The following is a 19,197-nucleotide window of genomic DNA, read 5'->3' on the forward strand; positions in this document are numbered from 1 at the left end:
TACAACCTACAGAAACAGGCAACAGGCTGCTGCACTAGGGACATTCTGGCTCAGAGAAGGCTTACAACCTACAGAAACAGGCAACAGGCTGCTGCACTAGGGCCATTCTGGCTCAGAGAAGGCTTACAACCTACAGAAACAGTTAACAGGCTGCTGCACTAGGGCCATTCTGGCTCAGAGAAGGCTTACAACCTACAGAAACAGTTAACAGGCTGCTGCACTAGGGCCATTCTGGCTCAGAGAAGGCTTACAACCTACAGAAACAGGCAACAGGCTGCTGCACTAGGGCCATTCTGGCTCAGAGAAGGCTTACAACCTACAGAAACAGGCAACAGGCTGCACTAGGGCCATTCTGGCTCAGAGAAGGCTTACAACCTACAGAAACAGTTAACAGGCTGCACTAGGGCCATTCTGGCTCAGAGAAGGCTTACAACCTACAGAAACAGGCAACAGGCTGCACTAGGGCCATTCTGGCTCAGAGAAGGCTTACAACCTACAGAAACAGGCAACAGGCTGCTGCACTAGGGCCATTCTGGCTCAGAGAAGGCTTACAACCTACAGAAACAGTTAACAGGCTGCTGCACTAGGGCCATTCTGGCTCAGAGAAGGCTTACAACCTACAGAAACAGGCAACAGGCTGCTGCACTAGGGCCATTCTGGCTCAGAGAAGGCTTACAACCTACAGAAACAGTTAACAGGCTGCACTAGGGACATTCTGGCTCAGAGAAGGCTTACAACCTACAGAAACAGGCAACAGGCTGCTGCACTAGGGACATTCTGGCTCAGAGAAGGCTTACAACCTACAGAAACAGGCAACAGGCTGCTGCACTAGGGCCATTCTGGCTCAGAGAAGGCTTACAACCTACAGAAACAGGCAACAGGCTGCTTTACTAGGGCCATTCTGGCTCAGAGAAGGCTTACAACCTACAGAAACAGGCAACAGGCTGCACTAGGGACATTCTGGCTCAGAGAAGGCTTACAACCTACAGAAACAGTTAACAGGCTGCACTAGGGCCATTCTGGCTCAGAGAAGGCTTACAACCTACAGAAACAGGCAACAGGCTGCTGCACTAGGGCCATTCTGGCTCAGAGAAGGCTTACAACCTACAGAAACAGGCAACAGGCTGCACTAGGGCCATTCTGGCTCAGAGAAGGCTTACAACCTACAGAAACAGGCAACAGGCTGCTGCACAGGGACATTCTGGCTCAAGAAGGCTTACAACCTACAGAAACAGGCAACAGGCTGCTGCACTAGGGACATTCTGGCTCAGAGATTTAAGACATCTTACAGAAACAGTTCATTGCACTACCATTCTGGCTCAGGGCTACAACCTATTACTAGGGACATTCTGGCTTCAAACTTAACTCTAACTTCCTCAAGAGACCTACAACCTACAGAAACAGGCAACAGGCTGCTGCACTAGGGATTAAAAGCATTCTGGCTCACAGATTAACTTTTACAACCTACAAAAACAGGCAACAGGCTGCTGCACATTACCATTCTGGCTCAGATTTGAAGGCTTACAACCTATATGAATGTTATCAATCTCTCAGAGAAGGCTCAACCTAATACTGAATGCATCAGTCTTTTACAACCTAACCTTAGATGTTTTAAGATCCTCACATACTATGAACTTACTAATACTTTTCAATGTATAACAGGCTATGAATATGTCCTTTAACCTGTCACACTTACAACCTACAGAAACAGTTAACAGGCTGCTGCACTAGGGCCATTCTGGCTCAGAGAAGGCTTACTCCTTCCTCCTTAGACAGATTTGATTTACAGGGGGATATAGATGAGAATGGAAGACACAGTAGAAAAAGGTAGACAGGGATTGAACCCCGGTTCATTTTGTGTCAAGAGTGTTATAATTTGACATGGCTCTGCACTAGTTGATTGTTAATGTAGTTTGAATTGGCTGTACAAAAGGTGGAACCTAAAAGGGTTGTTTGGCTGTCCTCATAGGACCCTCAAACTCAACTCTGGACCTCAAAGCCAGTTCCACTGCATTTTCTTTATTGTTGCCCTCTAATCAGGGACTGATTTACACCTGGGACAACAGGTCCGTGCAATTAATTACCAGGTAGAACAGAAAACCTGCAGGCTCTGGACCTCAAATACCCCTGCCATAGGATAGGAGAACCCTTTGAAGAACCCTTTTTGGTTCCAGGTAGAACCCTTTACATAGAGCGGTCTACATGGAACCCAAAATAGTTTTACCTGGAACCAAAGGGGGTTCTACCTGGAACCAAAAAGGGTTGTCCTATGGGGACAGTCGAAGAACCTCTTTGGAATCCTTTATTCTAAGAGTGTACTAGTTCATCAAACAAGGCTGTACTGGTACATCTACACTGCTGCGACACAACTGACCACTGTAGGAGCTATAGAAGTTTCTTCATCCATTACGTGTTGACCAATCCTTTATTCTAAGAGTGTACTAGTTCATCAAACAAGGCTGTACTGGTACATCTACACTGCTGCGACACAACTGACCACTGTAGGAGCTATTGAAGTTTCTTCATCCATTACGTGTTGACCAACTCAACAGGGACTTGTAGTAACACCTGATGTTAAAGCCTAAAGGGTATAATGCATTGTAAGACTTGCCATGGGCACATATGATCCCCTTACAACCATCTCATAATAAATCCTGACTGAATACCTTCCATTTTGAGTCGGTTGACACATAGGAAGACAAGACATAATTATAAGCCTTGTCATAATGCTCATTCATCTTTATACCACGTCACAAAGCACTATATCTGCAGGCTATATTTAAATTGTTACCAGACTTGCTACTCTTATTTAGTTATTTGGTTGAGGTTTGTCTTTGAGAGTCACACACCATGTAATTCCTTTTTGATCATGGCCCTGAGCTCTACAATCTCCATTAAACAGAATGTTTCTGCAGATTAGGGTTTGGAACACGCTTCTGTGAACATCAACTGGAACACATTTTGACGCTGAAAGTTAATTAAAAATTGTAAGTGAAACATCCTATTGACCTTCTTATTCTTTATGTAGTACTTTAGTATCTATCAATCAAATGTACAGTTGAAGTCAGCAGTTTACATACACCTTAGCCAAATACATTTAAACTCAATTCCTGACATTCAATCCTAGTAAAGATCCCTGTTTTAGGTCATTTAGGATCAACACTTCATTTTAAGAATGTGAAATGTCACAATAATACTTTTCACACAAAAGATCATTCATCTCAGAACGCGTCTCCTTCCTGAGCGGTATGACGGCTGCGTGGTCCTGAGCGGTATGACGGCTGCGTGGTCCTGAGCGGTATGACGGCTGCGTGGTCCTGAGCGGTATGACCTGAGCGGTATGACGGCTGCGTGGTCCTGAGCGTGGTCCGGTATGACGGCTGCGTGGTCCTGAGCGGTATGACGGCTGCGTGGTCCTGAGCGGTATGACGGCTGCGTGGTCCTGAGCGGTATGACGGCTGCGTGGTCCTGAGCGGTATGACGGCTGCGTGGTCCTGAGCGGTATGACGGCTGCGTGGTCCTGAGCGGTATGACGGCTGCGTGGTCCTGAGCGGTATGACGGCTGCGTGGTCCTGAGCGGTATGACGGCTGCGTGGTCCTGAGCGGTATGACGCGCTGCGTGGTCCTGAGCGGTATGACGCTGCGTGGTCCTGAGCGGTATGACGGCTGCGTGGTCCTGAGCGGTATGACGCGTGGTCCTGAGCGGTATGACGGCTGCCTGAGCGGTCCTGAGCGGTATGACGGCTGCGTGGTCCTGAGCGGTATGACGGCTGCGTGGTCCTGAGCGGTATGACGGCTGCGTGGTCCTGAGCGGTATGACGGCTGCGTGGTCCTGAGCGGTATGACGGCTGCGTGGTCCTGAGCGGTATGACGTGGTCCTGAGCGGTATGACGGCTGCGTGGTCCTGAGCGGTATGACGGCTGCGTGGTCCTGAGCGGTCCTGACGGCTGCGTGGTCCTGAGCGGTATGACGGCTGGTCCTGAGCGGCTATGACGGCTGCGTGGTCCTGAGCGGTATGACGGCTGCGTGGTCCTGAGCGGTATGACGGCTGCGTGGTCCTGAGCGGTATGACGGCTGCGTGGTCCTGAGCGGTATGACGGCTGCGTGGTCCTGAGCGGTATGACGGCTGCGTGGTCCTGAGCGGTATGACGGCTGCGTGGTCCTGAGCGGTATGACGGCTGCGTGGTCCTGAGCGGTATGACGGCTGCGTGGTCCTGAGCGGTATGACGGCTGGTCGTGGGTCCTGAGCGGTATCCTGAGCGGTATGACGGCGGCTGCGTGGTCCTGAGCGGTATGACGGCTGCGTGGTCCTGAGCGGTATGACGGCTGCGTGGTCCTGAGCGGCTGGCTGCGTGGTCCTGAGCGGCTGCGTGGTCCTGACGGTATGACGGCTGCGTGGTCCTGCTGAGCGGTATGACGGCTCCTGAGCGGTATGATGCGTGGTCGGCTGACGGCTGCGTGGTCCTGAGCGGTATGACGGCTGCGTGGTCCTGAGCGGTATGACGGCTGCGTGGTCCTGAGCGGTATGACGGCTGCGTGGTCCTGAGCGGTATGACGGCTGCGTGGTCCCATGGTGTTTATAATTGCGTACTATTGTTTGTACAGATGAATGTGGTACCTTCAGGCGTTTGGAAATTGCTCCCAAGGATGAACCAGACTGGTGGAGGTCTACAATTTTATTTCTGATTTCTTTTGATTTTCCCATGACGTCAAGCAAAGAGACACTGAGTTTGAAGGTAGGCCTTGAAATACATCCACAGGGACACCCCCAAATGACTCAAATGATGTCAATTAGCCCATCAGAAGCTTCTAAAGCCATGGCATCATTTTCTAGAATTTTCCAAGCTGTATAAAGGCACAGTCAACTTAGTGTATGTAAACTTCTGACCACTGGAATTGTGATACAGTGAAGTATAAGTGAAATAATCAGTCTGTAAACAATTGTTGGAAAAACGACTTGTGTCATGCACAAAGTAGATGTCCTAACCGACTTGCCAAAACGATAGTTTTCCCAAATAATTTGTGGAGTTGTTGAAAATGGATTTTAAGCCTAAGTGTATGTAAACTTCCGACTTCAACTGTATGTATAAAGCCCTTTTTACATCAGCAGATGTCACAAAGTGCTTATACAGAAACCCAGCCTAAACCCCACATCTGGGGGGTAGCCTGACTAGGAAACTTGTTGTCGGCTCCCCAATCTAGTGCATAGGCTTTTGCTCAGTGGGCTACAGCCTTGATATGCACAAGAGCCTCATGCAACCCAGGGATCACTCCATGTCGATTGGGGACATGAGGACATGAGAGGGTGCTGAATACAATTGAATCCAATATAATAATTGTGTACCCAGCTTGTTATAGAAGTAGCCTACTACTAATACAACATTCCCCCATTCCAGGTAACCTGATTGATTTATTGACTGGCCATTCTAAGAAATGGTCACAATATTATTAAAAGGCTCGGAAATGTAGCTCGTCATCCATTGAGTGTTTGGTGTAACGGATCAGCTGTTCCTAAACAGGTCCGCTACTGAAATGCAACATGTAATTGCAGTGCCACTGCGCATGAAAAACGTTCTAAGAGAATTGAGTAGGACTGGGCTGCAGCGTGATAGCCAGTGCTACAAGTACCCTCTCCGTTAGGTGTAACCCATTGCTTCAATTGAGTACATATTAAGCTAATAGTTTACTATATTTCATTTGAGCAAGTAGTACTGCACCTTCCATTATTCTATTGGGTTTCCCATTGACAGTCCCGCCCTCTGATTGACAGCTCTCAGATGAGAACCTTCTGTTCAACCCGCTTGAGATAGAGAAAATACGTGCGTTTTGAGTCCTCATCAGCATCTGGAAAGAAAGTTTCCATTTTGAATTTGAAGCTAGAAAAGTTTCTCAAAATAAAGTGTGGTAATCTATGGTAATTTATCTTCATATTGCTACTAAAGCCGGCTTTTTTTCTATAAAATGTATTCCTGGTGTCCTGCTCATTTACCTTATAGGACCTAATGTTTACTCTCACTACTCCTACGAACTAGCGTTGGTGTACTTACCCAGGAGTGAGGAGTGGGTTACATAAGGACCCTCTCAGTAGTGTCTAATTATACATCGGTCGGCTACTCTCTCTCCCGTTATTTACTATTTCAATGCGCAGTTGTCTTTTATTATTCGTTCCATTATATTCGACAATATCAAAACAGAACCCTCTTGACCAGATGTTGCCGCGAATAATTTGACAAGTCAGCACTACACGGCGGGGAGAGGAATAAAGACCATGTTGGGGAGCTTTGCGCATTTCTCCATCTCGGGTGCCCGGTCCAGAACGTTATGTGATACGGATTTCTTTGTGACCATGACGTTCATTTGAATTGCTCACGGTTTTGTTTTTAACGAAGTTTAATTGACAATGAAGTACGGAATGGTTGTTATCACGGCTGGCTTTTCAGGTTTACTCAGCTTCAGCTTTCTTGCAGTGGCAATTGGCAGCGACTATTGGTACATCATCGATGTGAACAAGGCGAACCAGTCGGACTTGGAGGACCTGAGTTCGCATTCCGGTCTCTGGAGGATCCGTGAAGGTATGTCCACTTATTTATTTTTTAAGCACCCCAAATGAAATGCCATAGCCTAGCACACTTTGATATTGCGGTTCAATATTGCGCTGTGTTTTCTGGTAGCTTGTCATATAACTTGAAATACATATGCCAAATTTAAACAACGGGGTCTACCTGTTTCACCACCCATGTCAGCCTGCTTCCACGACCCACTGGCCACAGACGTCTGTTCAAAGTCTAATTTTAAAGTATATTTGATTGAGTTGTCAACTAACGTGAATTAAGCGTGACATCAACCAAAAATGTCCTTTAGGTTAAAAGTTGGATGGAAAAAAATAAGAAATTCCCGTAAATGAATGACTTTTTGCAAATCCAATCACTTTTCAATGTTTATTCAACCTCATCACATTTTTGTTTTCCTCACTTTATTTTAGATGACATTTATTTCAATTCAACATCAAAAACTGAATCGAGTTTCACTTTGAAAATGCTACCCCTTTCAGAATGGACCCAATGCTGGTCCATAGCCATCTCTGTTGTATGCCAGCTGATCTCTTCCCCACCCGAGACGCATTTGCATGCACAGGACATTGCAATAAACAGGTGCACTTTAGAAGCATCTGTTTTAATGTACTCCTGCTCATTTACATTTTGCATATACATTATTATTATTATTAATAATATCATTATGATTGCTATTCATATTGTCATTATTATTGTTGTTATTTTCGTGTTATTATTATTACTATTGTTATTATTATTAATCTGATTGTTATTGTTATTATTATTAATACTATTAATTGTATTATTATTATTATTATTCACGTAGCTCACCTGTATCTTTCCGGCTGTTTTTTCAACTGCATCTCAGTCAGCCTAGAGCATATTTCCTGTTTCAGACAGTGGGTGCGTCCCAAATCACACCCTATTCCCATAGAGCTCTGGTCAAAAGTAGTGCACTACATAGGAAATAAGGTGCTATTTGGGATGCAATATAGGGGAGTGACACATTACGCAGGGAGCGCCTGTGCTACACCACACTACTGCAGTACAGTGTGTCAACAGTATAAGTCATTGCTATAGATTTGTTGATTCATGGCCTGTAAAGAGTTCTGTCGGAGAGCTGGCGGGGAAGCAGCTGTTGATGTTAGGCACACACTTAGTAATCGGATATTAGCAACCATATAGGTGTGTTGTGTCATAGGCCTACCTTTTGACTGGTACTTTAACATTGTCATGTATGTCTACCAGTCTGAGCGGTCCAACATATTATGCAATATCTGCCATTTAGCAGAAGCTTTTATCCGAAGCGACGTACAGTCATGCCATTTTACGTATCGTCTACCGGTCTGAAAGGTCAGCACATATCTTCTGTTTGCTCTTTTTACAGGGAGAAATGGCACCTCCTGGCCAATCCAGTCCTTCTTTGTGGATACCTCCAACAAAACTGACATAGAGAAGCACCTTATCAGTGAGTATGTGGCCTCTGCTATGTGGCCTCCGACGCCTTCGACATGAGGACTATATTTGGGTCCCAAATGGCACCCTATTCCCTACATAGTGCATAACGTTTAACCCATGAGCCCTGGTAAAAAGTAGCAGTGGTGGAAAAAGTAACCAATTGTCATAATTGAGTAAAAGTAAAGATACCTTAATAGAACATAATTCAAGTAAAAGTATGAATTATAAAAAATCCTTGTTTTAAGCAAACCAGACGTCGCCATTTTCTTGTTCTTTTTTTTATTTTCATATAGCAAGGGGCACACACCAACACTCAGACATCATTTACAGATAGCCAGGGGCACACACCAACACGCAGACATCATTTACAGATAGCCAGGGACACACCAACACTCAGACATCATTTACAGATAGCCAGGGGCACACACCAACACTCAGACATCATTTACAGATAGCCAGGGACACACCAACACTCAGACATCATTTACAGATAGCCAGGGACACACACCAACACTCAGACATAATTTACAGATAGCCAGGGACACACCAACACTCAGACATCATTTACAGATAGCCAGGGGCACACACCAACACTCAGACATAATTTACAGATAGCCAGGGACACACCAACACTCAGACATAATTTACAGATAGCCAGGGACACACCAACACTCAGACATCATTTACAGATAGCCAGGGACACACACCAACACTCAGACATCATTTACAAGTTCCACTGGATGTCATAAGGTGAATGCACCAATGTGTAAGTGGCTCTGGATAAGAGCGTCTGCTAAATGACTTAAATGTAAATGTAAATGTACAAATAAAGCATGTGTGTTTAGTGAGTCTGTCAGATCAGAGGCAGTAGAGATGACTCTTGATAAGTGTGTGAATTTGTCCATTTTGCTGTCCTGCTAAGTATTCAAAATGTAACGAGTACTTTTGGTTTTCTGGGAAAAAGCATGGAGTAAAAAGTACATTCTTTTCTTTAGGAATGTAGTGGAGTAAAAGTAAAAGTAGTCAAAAATATAAATAGTAAAGTACAGACACCCCCCAAAAACTACTTAAGTAGTAATTAAAGTATTTTTACTTCAGTTCTTTACACCATTTAGGGCACAGCTGTAGTTAGTTCTAGCTCTGTCACACCCACACAAAACAGCACAGGTTGTTGAATCTGTACGATGGGCTCAATGTTTACAAAGTGAATCAACATTATTGCACTCCACTTTAACAATACAATATAGACCCCATAAAATTATAAGGTTCATTACTAAGCACGTACAGTTGAAGTTGGAAGTTTACATACACCTTAGCCAAATACATTTAAACTCAGTTTTTCACAATTCCTGACATTTAATCGTAGTACAAATTTGACATACACTCAATTTGTATTTGATAGCATTGCCTTTAAATTGTAAACATTTCTGAAAACCTGTTTTCTCTTTGTCATTATGGGGTATTGTGTGTAGATTGATGATGGGAAACAAATAATTTAATCAATTTTAAAATAAGACTGTAACGTAACAAAATGTGGAAAAAGTCAAGGGGTCTGAATGCCCCCCACACACACAGTGATGTTTCTAGGCATAGGCGACATAAGTGGCAACTAGGGGGCCCACAACTCGATTTAGTAAGTCAGCCTGGGTCTCACCGTAATGTTGAGAGTTAGAATAGTATAATACAATGTTGAAGTTTGTTAGTGCATCTGCAGTTTTCCTCTGGTTATGTCCATCATTGACAGTCACTTAATTAGCCCATGCGAAATAACATTTCTCTATGCAAAATGTGTAGAATTGCAAGACATTAACTTCAAAGCTGCAAATCATTCTCTCGGCCACCAAGAGGAGGGGAATTACCTTTTTTTGCCCATGAGGTGGGGAGCATTACCTTGAGGTGGGGGGGATTACTGTGAGGTGGGGGGCATTACCGTGAAGTGGGGGCATTACCTTGAGGTGGGGGGGCATTACCTTGAGGTGGGGGGGCATTACCGTGAGGTGGGGGGGCATTACCGTGAGGTGGGGAGGAATTACCGTGAGGTGGTGGGTCCCCCCAACCAAATATCGCTTATGGTCCCCGAAACGCTAGAAACGGACCTGCTCACACACACACACCATGCAGAAATGTTTTTGTGAGAAAACAATGTACAGTATATTTCTCCAGCTCACAGTAACCCTGCTTTGCATTCTGGGTATCCCTGCAGACTCCCACAAGGTCATAGTCACCCTGCTGCCTCTCAGTCTGTTGCTGGTGGTGTTGGGAGGGATCTGTGGTCTGGTCAGCTCTCTGGCCAGGAATCCCAGCCTGCTGGCCGGCTCCGCATCCTACTTCCTCTTCTGCAGTAAGTGACTTTCTGGAGCATCCCCTGGGTTGTGTTCATTAGGCACTAATTGGAAGAGAACAGACTGAAACGGGGAGTACGTGGACTTGTCCAATGAGAAACACTCTTATTTTATTTTTTTAATCGATTTTTAAAAATTCTGCTGTGTGCCCTAATGAACACAACCCTGGTTTTCAGACAAGGGTTAAAATAGTATTTGTGTTTGCTTGAGCTTTCCCAGCACAATGGATACAATAGAATAGTCCAAAAGTGCTAACTCTGCCCACCTGGCACTCAAGGTGAACCTTTTGAAAGAAAACAATATGAACCCATGTTTTCATGTTGTTCTGGAGCTTGTGGCAGTGAAATGGTTATTATAGATTGATTCTATGTTGTACTGATATGAATGTCTTGTTCAACTGCTTTAGGCTGAAATTGTACGTTGCATGATGCTGAAAGGTTAAAGATCAGTGGGCATTTTCTAGCTGTCAGTGTGTGTGGACGTGTGGGAGGATTTCAGTACACACATTCTCATACTGTTGTCTTTATTTAATTGAAGGTTGCTTTCAGCTTTCAAATCAACTCAGTTTTCTCTCTGAAACAGGCTTAAATAACCTCATTCAAGGATTTTTAGAGATGACAGCAAATATGTCTTGAAAGGTTGAGATATTGCACTGAATACTTTCAGTCAGGGCCGGTTTAATGCAGGGTCTTCTCGGGGCTGAATGCAGGGTCTTCTCGGGGCTGAATGCAGGGTCTTCTCGGGGCTGAATGCAGGGGCTTCTCGGGGCTGAATGCAGGGGCTTCTCGGGGCTGAATGCAGGGGCTTCTCGGGGCTGAATGCAGGGGCTTCTCGGGGCTGAATGCAGGGGCTTCTCGGGTCTGAATGCAGGGGCTTCTCGGGGATGAATGCAGGGGCTTCTCGGGGCTGAATGCAGGGGCTTCTCGGGGATGAATGCAGGGGCTTCTCGGGGCTGAATGCAGGGGCTCCTCGGGGCCGAAGCCCCTGAGCCCAAGCCCGTAGATCCAGCCACAGGAGTGTGAAATACACCAGAGAGCATAATTTAGCCACAGAAGATGAATATCCCCCCCTAAAAAAACCAACTGTGGATTAAAGATGACTGCCTTTTAAAGGCAACTAATCCTTTTGAGACATCAATATAAATCAGAAACAATTATTCTAGTGTCATAATTGACTACAAAGTGTAAATAGAATAGTTTTGGTCGTAAAGAGTTTGTAACATCTGTGCATCACACTGGGTAAATGAAGGTTGGGTTTTGATTTGACAATGTCCATTTGCCCATTAACATGGGTTGAACAGCTGTGGAGATTGCTCTCTATCCAATAGCATTGACAGTGAGACAGGCCTGCCCAGAAGCTCCGACCTTTTACACAAGACATCACGTTGTGCATTTTATTACTTGAGAAATACTGCACCAAATACCTTAGTTAGATGTAAAATTGTGCAACTACAACATCCTTGGCCAAAACGTCAACGTTTATTACAGATTTCTTGAGATATTTTAGATTCATTCTTGGGACTTAGGCTTCCACGTCTACAGTGTCTCATGGGGAACAAACATCAATAACCAAATGTGAAATCGTCCAGAAAACTGAAATCTTGTTTATCGAAGGAGCAACAAAAAAAAACATGTATCTGCACAATCTGCGTGTTCAGTGGCTCTTTAAGTTTTATCACAAACACATAAAGGTAACTGCTAAAATAAAGGAAACACCAACATAAAGTGTCTTAATAGGGTGTTGCTCCCAAAAGAGCTTCAATGCGCCTTGGCACAGATTCTACAAGTGAACCTAAACCAGCACCCCAGGGGAACTGCAGCAAGACACTAAACCCCTAACCTGCCCCAGGGGCACTGCAGCAAGACACTAAACCCCTAACCTGCCCCAGGGGCACTGCAGCAAGACACTGAACCCTAACCTGCCCCAGGGGCACTGCAGCAAGACACTGAACCCCTAACCTGCCCCAGGGGCACTGCAGCAAGACACTGAACCCCTAACCTGCCCCAGGGGCACTGCAGCAAGACACTGAACCCCTAACCTGCCCCAGGGGCACTGCAGCAAGACACTGAACCCCTAACCTGCCCCAGGGGCACTGCAGCAAGACACTGAAACCCTAACCTGCCCCAGGGGCACTGCAGCAAGACACTGAACCCCTAACCTGCCCCAGGGGCACTGCAGCAAGACACTGAAACCCTAACCTGCCCCAGGGGCACTGCAGCAAGACACTGAACCCCTAACCTGCCCCAGGGGAACTGCAGCAAAACACTGAACCACTAACCTGCCCCAGGGGCTCTGCAGCAAAACACTGGACCCCTAACCTGCCCCAGGGGCTCTGCAGCAAGACACCGGACCCCTAACCTGCCCCAGGGGCACTGTAGCAAGACACTGAACCCCTAACCTGCCCCAGGGGCTCTGCAGCAAGACACTGGACCCCTAACCTGCCCCAGGGGCTCTGCAGCAAGACACTGGACCCCTAACCTGCCCCAGGGGCTCTGCAGCAAGACACTGGACCCCTAACCTGCCCCAGGGGCTCTGCAGCAAGACACTGGACCCCTAACCTGCCCCAGGGGCTCTGCAGCAAGACACTGGACCCCTAACCTGCCCCAGGGGCTCTGCAGCAAGACACTGGACCCCTAACCTGCCCCAGGGGCTCTGCAGCAAGACACTGGACCCCTAACCTGCCCAGGGGCACTGCAGCAAGACACTGGACCCCTAACCTGCCCCAGGGGCTCTGCAGCAAGACACTGGACCCCTAACCTGCCCCAGGGGCACTGTAGCAAGACACTGAACCCCTAACCTGCCCCAGGGGCTCTGCAGCAAGACACTGAACCCCTAACCTGCCCCAGGGTCTCTGCAGCAAGACACTGAACCCCTAACCTGCCCCAGGGGCACTGCAGCAAGACGCTGAACCCCTAACCTGCCCCAGGGGCACTGCAGCAAGACACTGAACCCCTAACCTGCCCCAGGGGCTCTGCAGCAAGACACTGGACCCCTAACCTGCCCCAGGGGCTCTGCAGCAAGACACTGAACCCCTAACCTGCCCCAGGGGTACTGCAGCAAGACACTGAACCCCTAACCTACCCCAGGGGCTCTGCAGCAAGACACTGGACCCCTAACCTGCCCCAGGGTCTCTGCAGCAAGACACTGAACCCCTAACCTGCCCCAGGGGCTCTGCAGCAAGACACTGAACCCCTAACCTGCCCCAGGGGTACTGCAGCAAGACACTGGACCCCTAACCTGCCCCAGGGTCTCTGCAGCAAGACACTGAACCCCTAACCTGCCCCAGGGGCTCTGCAGCAAGACACTGGACCCCTAACCTGCCCCAGGGGCACTGTAGCAAGACACTGAACCCCTAACCTGCCCCAGGGGCACTGCAGCAAGACACTGAACCCCTACCCTGCCCAGGGGCACTGTAGCAAGACACTGGACCCCTAACCTGCCCCAGGGCACTGTAGCAAGACACTGGACCCCTAACCTGCCCCAGGGGCACTGCAGCAAGACACTGAACCCCTAACCTGCCCCAGGGGTACTGCAGCAAGACACTGAACCACTAACCTGCCCCAGGGGCTCTGCAGCAAAACACTGAACCCTGCAGCAAGACACTGAACCCCCCCAGCGGCTCTGTAACCTGCCCCAGGGGCTCTGCTCTGCAGCAAGACACTGAACCCTTAACTAACCTGCCCCAGGGGCACTGCTCTGCAGCAAGACACTGAACCCTAACCTGCCCCAGGGGCACTGCTCTGCAGCAAGACACTGAACCCCTAACCTGCCCCAGGGGCTCTGCTCTGCAGCAAGACACTGAACCCTAACCTGCCCCAGGGCTCTGCTCTGCAGCAAGACACTGGACCCCTAACCTGCCCCAGCAGCAAGACACTGGACCCCTAACCTGCCCCAGGGGCACTGCAGCAAGACACTGAACCCCTAACCTGCCCCAGGGGCACTGTAGCAAGACACTGAACCCCTAACCTGCCCCAGGGGCTCTGCAGCAAGACACTGGACCCCTAACCTGCCCCAGGGTCTCTGCAGCAAGACACTGAACCCCTAACCTGCCCCAGGGGCACTGCAGCAAGACGCTGAACCCCTAACCTGCCCCAGGGGCACTGCAGCAAGACACTGAACCCCTAACCTGCCCCAGGGAACCCCTAACCTGCCCCAGCTCTGCAGCAAGACACTGGACCCCTAACCTGCCCCAGGGGCTCTGCAGCAAGACACTGAACCCCTAACCTGCCCCAGGGGTACTGCAGCAAGACACTGAACCCCTAACCTACCCCAGGGGCTCTGCAGCAAGACACTGGACCCCTAACCTGCCCCAGGGTCTCTGCAGCAAGACACTGAACCCCTAACCTGCCCCAGGGGCTCTGCAGCAAGACACTGAACCCCTAACCTGCCCCAGGGGTACTGCAGCAAGACACTGGACCCCTAACCTGCCCCAGGGTCTCTGCAGCAAGACACTGAACCCCTAACCTGCCCCAGGGGCTCTGCAGCAAGACACTGGACCCCTAACCTGCCCCAGGGGCACTGTAGCAAGACACTGAACCCCTAACCTGCCCCAGGGGCACTGCAGCAAGACACTGAACCCCTACCCTGCCCAGGGGCACTGTAGCAAGACACTGGACCCCTAACCTGCCCCAGGGGCACTGTAGCAAGACACTGGACCCCTAACCTGCCCCAGGGGCACTGCAGCAAGACACTGAACCCCTAACCTGCCCCAGGGGTACTGCAGCAAGACACTGAACCACTAACCTGCCCCAGGGGCTCTGCAGCAAAACACTGAACCCCTAACCTGCCCCAGGGAAAATACAGCAAGACACTGAACCTCTAACCTGCCCCAGCGGCTCTGTAGCAAGACACTGAACCCCTAACCTGCCGCAGCGGCTCTGCTCTGCAGCAAGACACTGAACCCTTAACCTGCCCCAGGGGCACTGCTCTGCAGCAAGACACTGAACCCCTAACCTGCCCCAGGGGCACTGCTCTGCAGCAAGACACTGAACCCCTAACCTGCCCCAGGGGCACTGCTCTGCAGCAAGACACTGAACCCCTAACCTGCCGCAGCGGCTCTGCTCTGCAGCAAGACACTGAACCCCTAACCTGCCCCAGGGGCTCTGCTCTGCAGCTGACCCTTTGCTACTTCCAGCTTCTAGGACAGGGCTGTTCAACTACGTCCCGGAGGTCCAAAACACTTCCGTTTCTACCTGGTAGTTATTAATTGCATTCACCTGGTTTCCCAGGTCTGAACCAGTCCCTGATTAACAGGAGAGGATAAAAAACAGGAGTATTTTGTCCCTCCAGGACCGACATTGAACAGTCCTGCTCTAGGGGAATAAAACAGCCTTGAACAGCCCTGCTCTAGGGGAATACAACAGCCTTGAACAGCCCTGCTCTAGGGGAATAAAACAGCCTTGAACAGCCCTGCTCTAGGGGAATAAAACAGCCTTGAACAGCCCTGCTCTAGGGGAATAAAACAGCCTTGAACAGCCCTGCTCTAGGGGAATAAAACAGCCTTGAACAGCCCTGCTCTAGGGGAATAATACAGCCTTGAACAGCCCTGCTCTAGGGGAATAAAACAGCCTTGAACAGCCCTGCTAAATAAAACAGCCTTGAACAGCCCTGCTCTAGGGGAATAAAACAGCCTTGAACAGCCCTGCTCTAGGGGAATAAAACAGCCTTGAACAGCCCTGCTCTAGGGGAATAAAACAGTCTTGAACAGCTCTGCTCTTGTCGTCAGTAACAGCCTTTCTGGAAATATAGATGCCTTTGCTGGGAAGGCATGAGTTCCTGTCTAGCCTCTGAAAAAGAGCGTAGGTTCACAATCTCACACATAGAAGATATCTTTCATTCATCAGTTTTTTTCATTCTTGCAGTAGCAGAATAAACATTATGAGAGCGTCAGGTCTCGTCATGTCTAACTCTTACATTTGTATCCCTCCCAAAAACGCTCTTGGTCTACCTAATGGAGATAGGAACACCTTACGTGATGCCCACTTGACAAGAAAACAGCTTTCCTTGTGAATAGCTTCTGACGACAGCACTCAGCACCTCCAGACAGAATCAAATATGAGATCTAATCCAGCTGAGACTGAGTGAAGTGCTGTGATGAATAAGCAAAATACACACACATTTCAAATTGGCCCCACAGTGAAATAAAATAAAACCATGTCTATTTCTGTAAAACTTTCTGCGAGGCACACTTACTGTATATAAAGCATTATACGTAAGCTAGTATATTATTTAGTTTATACTTCTTTACCTCAAAAATATAATGTTTTTGTTGGGGAAAGAAGGAGCCATGTTATTTATGTTCCTCCTCCCAATGCAGGTTTGATTCATCTTCAGCCAAGAATGCACATAAAGATAGTATTATGTCATTTCTATATTATTATAGTAGTAGTTTTACTACATTACATGTAACTGACTTATAGAGTACTTGACTTTGTAACTACTCCCCCAATACCATTTCTACCTACTTGGGTGATGCCCTGGCAGCTGTTGGCCCAGAAAGCCCACCACTCATCAGTAGTCCAGAGTAGGATGGTACAGTCCTACACCAAGCCTCTGTCATCACCGCACACCTCTGTCATCACCACACACCTCTGTCATCACCACACACACCTCTGTCATCACCACACACACCTCTGTCATCACCACACACACCTCTGTCATCACCACACACCTCTGTCATCACCACACACCTCTGTCATCACCACACACACCTCTGTCATCACCACACACCTCTGTCATCACCACACACACCTCTGTCATCACCACACACACCTCTGTCATCACCACACACCTCTGTCATCACCACACACCTCTGTCATCACCACTGTCTCCGCTTTTTGACTTCTCAACTTAACACCTGGCATTTCAAACTCAAAACAACTAACCAACTGACTACCAGCCTTGCAGTCTTTAAACGCCATTGTGGGTTAAGGTAATTAAGATCAACATTATACTAAGTATTAAAACAATATGTTAATACTGTATATATAATACGTAAATATATTTACACATACAGAGAGAGAGAGAGAGAGAGAGACAAAGAGAGAGAGAGAGAACAGCCTAGACTTCTAGATATTAAATGAGAGTTAATTTGCAATTGCCAACTTGTTATGAGAAACACTCACATAGAGCAGCCAACTGTGGCAGCTGTCAAGAACAGATGTATCTTACTGAAAAAAACATGCCTTTCCTCCCACTGACACTACAACAGATCATTCTCTTTCTGAATCCACACTCTGATCAAATCTTATTGTGTTACACAGCTGATTTCACTGCTGGTATACAGCTACATTGTCTTGGTTCTGATCAGGAGGAGTGCTAAACAGCAAAACCGTCCATTTAAATGGATCATTTCAATATTTGATGGAGCATTGATCAGAGGGTGGAGTGGTTGCTGATCACAGTAGTGGGGGGAAAATACCCTGTGGTAATGGCAAGGAATCAGACTGGCTTGGCATGATTGAACCAGGATATCAGAGGCTACTTGGCTGTTTTGGCCTGATTGAAAGAGGATATCAGAGTCTTCTGGGCTGTTTTGGCCTGATTGAACCAGGCTATCAGAGTCTACTTGGCTGTTTTGGCCTGATTTAACCAGGCTATCAGAGTCTACTTGGCTGTTTTGGCCTGATTGAACCAGGCTATCAGAGTCTACTTGGCTGTTTTGGCCTGATTGAACCAGGCTATCAGAGTCTACTTGGCTGTTTTGGCCTGATTTAACCAGGCTATCAGAGTCTACTTGGCTGTTTTGGCATGCTTGAACCAGGATATCAGAGTCTTCTGTGCTGTTTTGACCTGATTGAACCAGGATATCAGAGTCCTCTGGGCTGTTTTGACCTGATTGAACCAGGATATCAGAGTCTTCTGGGCTGTTTTGACCTGATTGAACTCTTCTGGGCTGTTTTGAGGAACCAGGATATCAGAGTCTCTGGGCTGTTTTGACTTTGAACTAGCTGTTTTTGACCTGATTGAACCAGGATATCAGAGTCCTCTGGGCTGTTTTGACCTGATTGAACCAGGTTATCCGTCTTCTGGGCTGTTTTGACCTGATTGAACCAGGATATCAGAGTCCTCTGGGCTGTTTTGACCTGATTGAACTAGGATATCAGAGTCCTCTGGGCTGTTTTGACCTGATTGAACCAGGATATCAGAGTCCTCTGGGCTGTTTTGACCTGATTGAACCAGTCTACTTTTCCAAACAGTTGATAAGCAACCTTGTTTTTCTGATATTTGTTTCCCTGTGCTATTACTTAGTCTGGGCCTGTTTGAACTAGGCCTTCAGAGTTCTACTGGGCTATGGTATTACTTAGTCTGGGCCTGTTTGAACAGGCCTTCAGAGTTCTACTGGGCTATGGTATTACTTAGTCTGGGCCTGTTTGAACAGGCCTTCAGAGTTCTACATGGCTATGGTATTACTTAGTCTGGGCCTGTTTGAACAGGCCTTCAGAGTTCTACATGGCTATGGTATTACTTAGTCTGGGCCTGTTTGAACTAGGCCTTCAGAGTTCTACATGGCTATGGTATTACTTAGTCTGGGCCTGTTTGAACTAGGCCTTCAGAGTTCTACATGGCTATGGTATTACTTAGTCTGGGCCTGTTTGAACTAGACCTTCCGAGTGCTACTTATTTTTCACTCTGGTCTTCAGGCAGCAGGCTGGTTTGAATGAATGTTGTGATGAAAACACAAAGCACTATATTTTCCAGTATTTTTCTCCTACCTGTCCAATATTACAGACATTACAGAGATCCATCTGTTCTGTCTTTGTACTGGATGTGCACACCTTGTACTTGAGACAAAGATAGACTCACTCAAACAAAACACACACACACACAAACTCACACAGACACAC

General features: G+C 47.6%; 1 protein-coding gene across 1 annotated transcript in view; it reads left to right on the top strand.

Moving 5' to 3' along the window:
• The first annotated feature begins 6,065 nt into the window (after nucleotides 1–6,065).
• Nucleotides 6,066–19,197, top strand: part of LOC135564949 (transmembrane protein 235-like) — a 32,061-nt gene continuing 18,929 nt past the window's right edge. The window contains exons 1-3 of the mRNA XM_065011030.1: nucleotides 6,066–6,572; nucleotides 7,939–8,019; nucleotides 10,213–10,350. Of these exons, the coding sequence (XP_064867102.1) occupies nucleotides 6,401–6,572; nucleotides 7,939–8,019; nucleotides 10,213–10,350 (391 nt within the window). The 5' untranslated portion in view covers nucleotides 6,066–6,400. The remainder of the gene's footprint in view (nucleotides 6,573–7,938; nucleotides 8,020–10,212; nucleotides 10,351–19,197) is intronic.

This window comes from Oncorhynchus nerka, linkage group LG26 (genome assembly GCF_034236695.1).
Source record: "Oncorhynchus nerka isolate Pitt River linkage group LG26, Oner_Uvic_2.0, whole genome shotgun sequence".
NCBI classification, from domain to species: Eukaryota; Metazoa; Chordata; class Actinopteri; order Salmoniformes; family Salmonidae; genus Oncorhynchus; species Oncorhynchus nerka.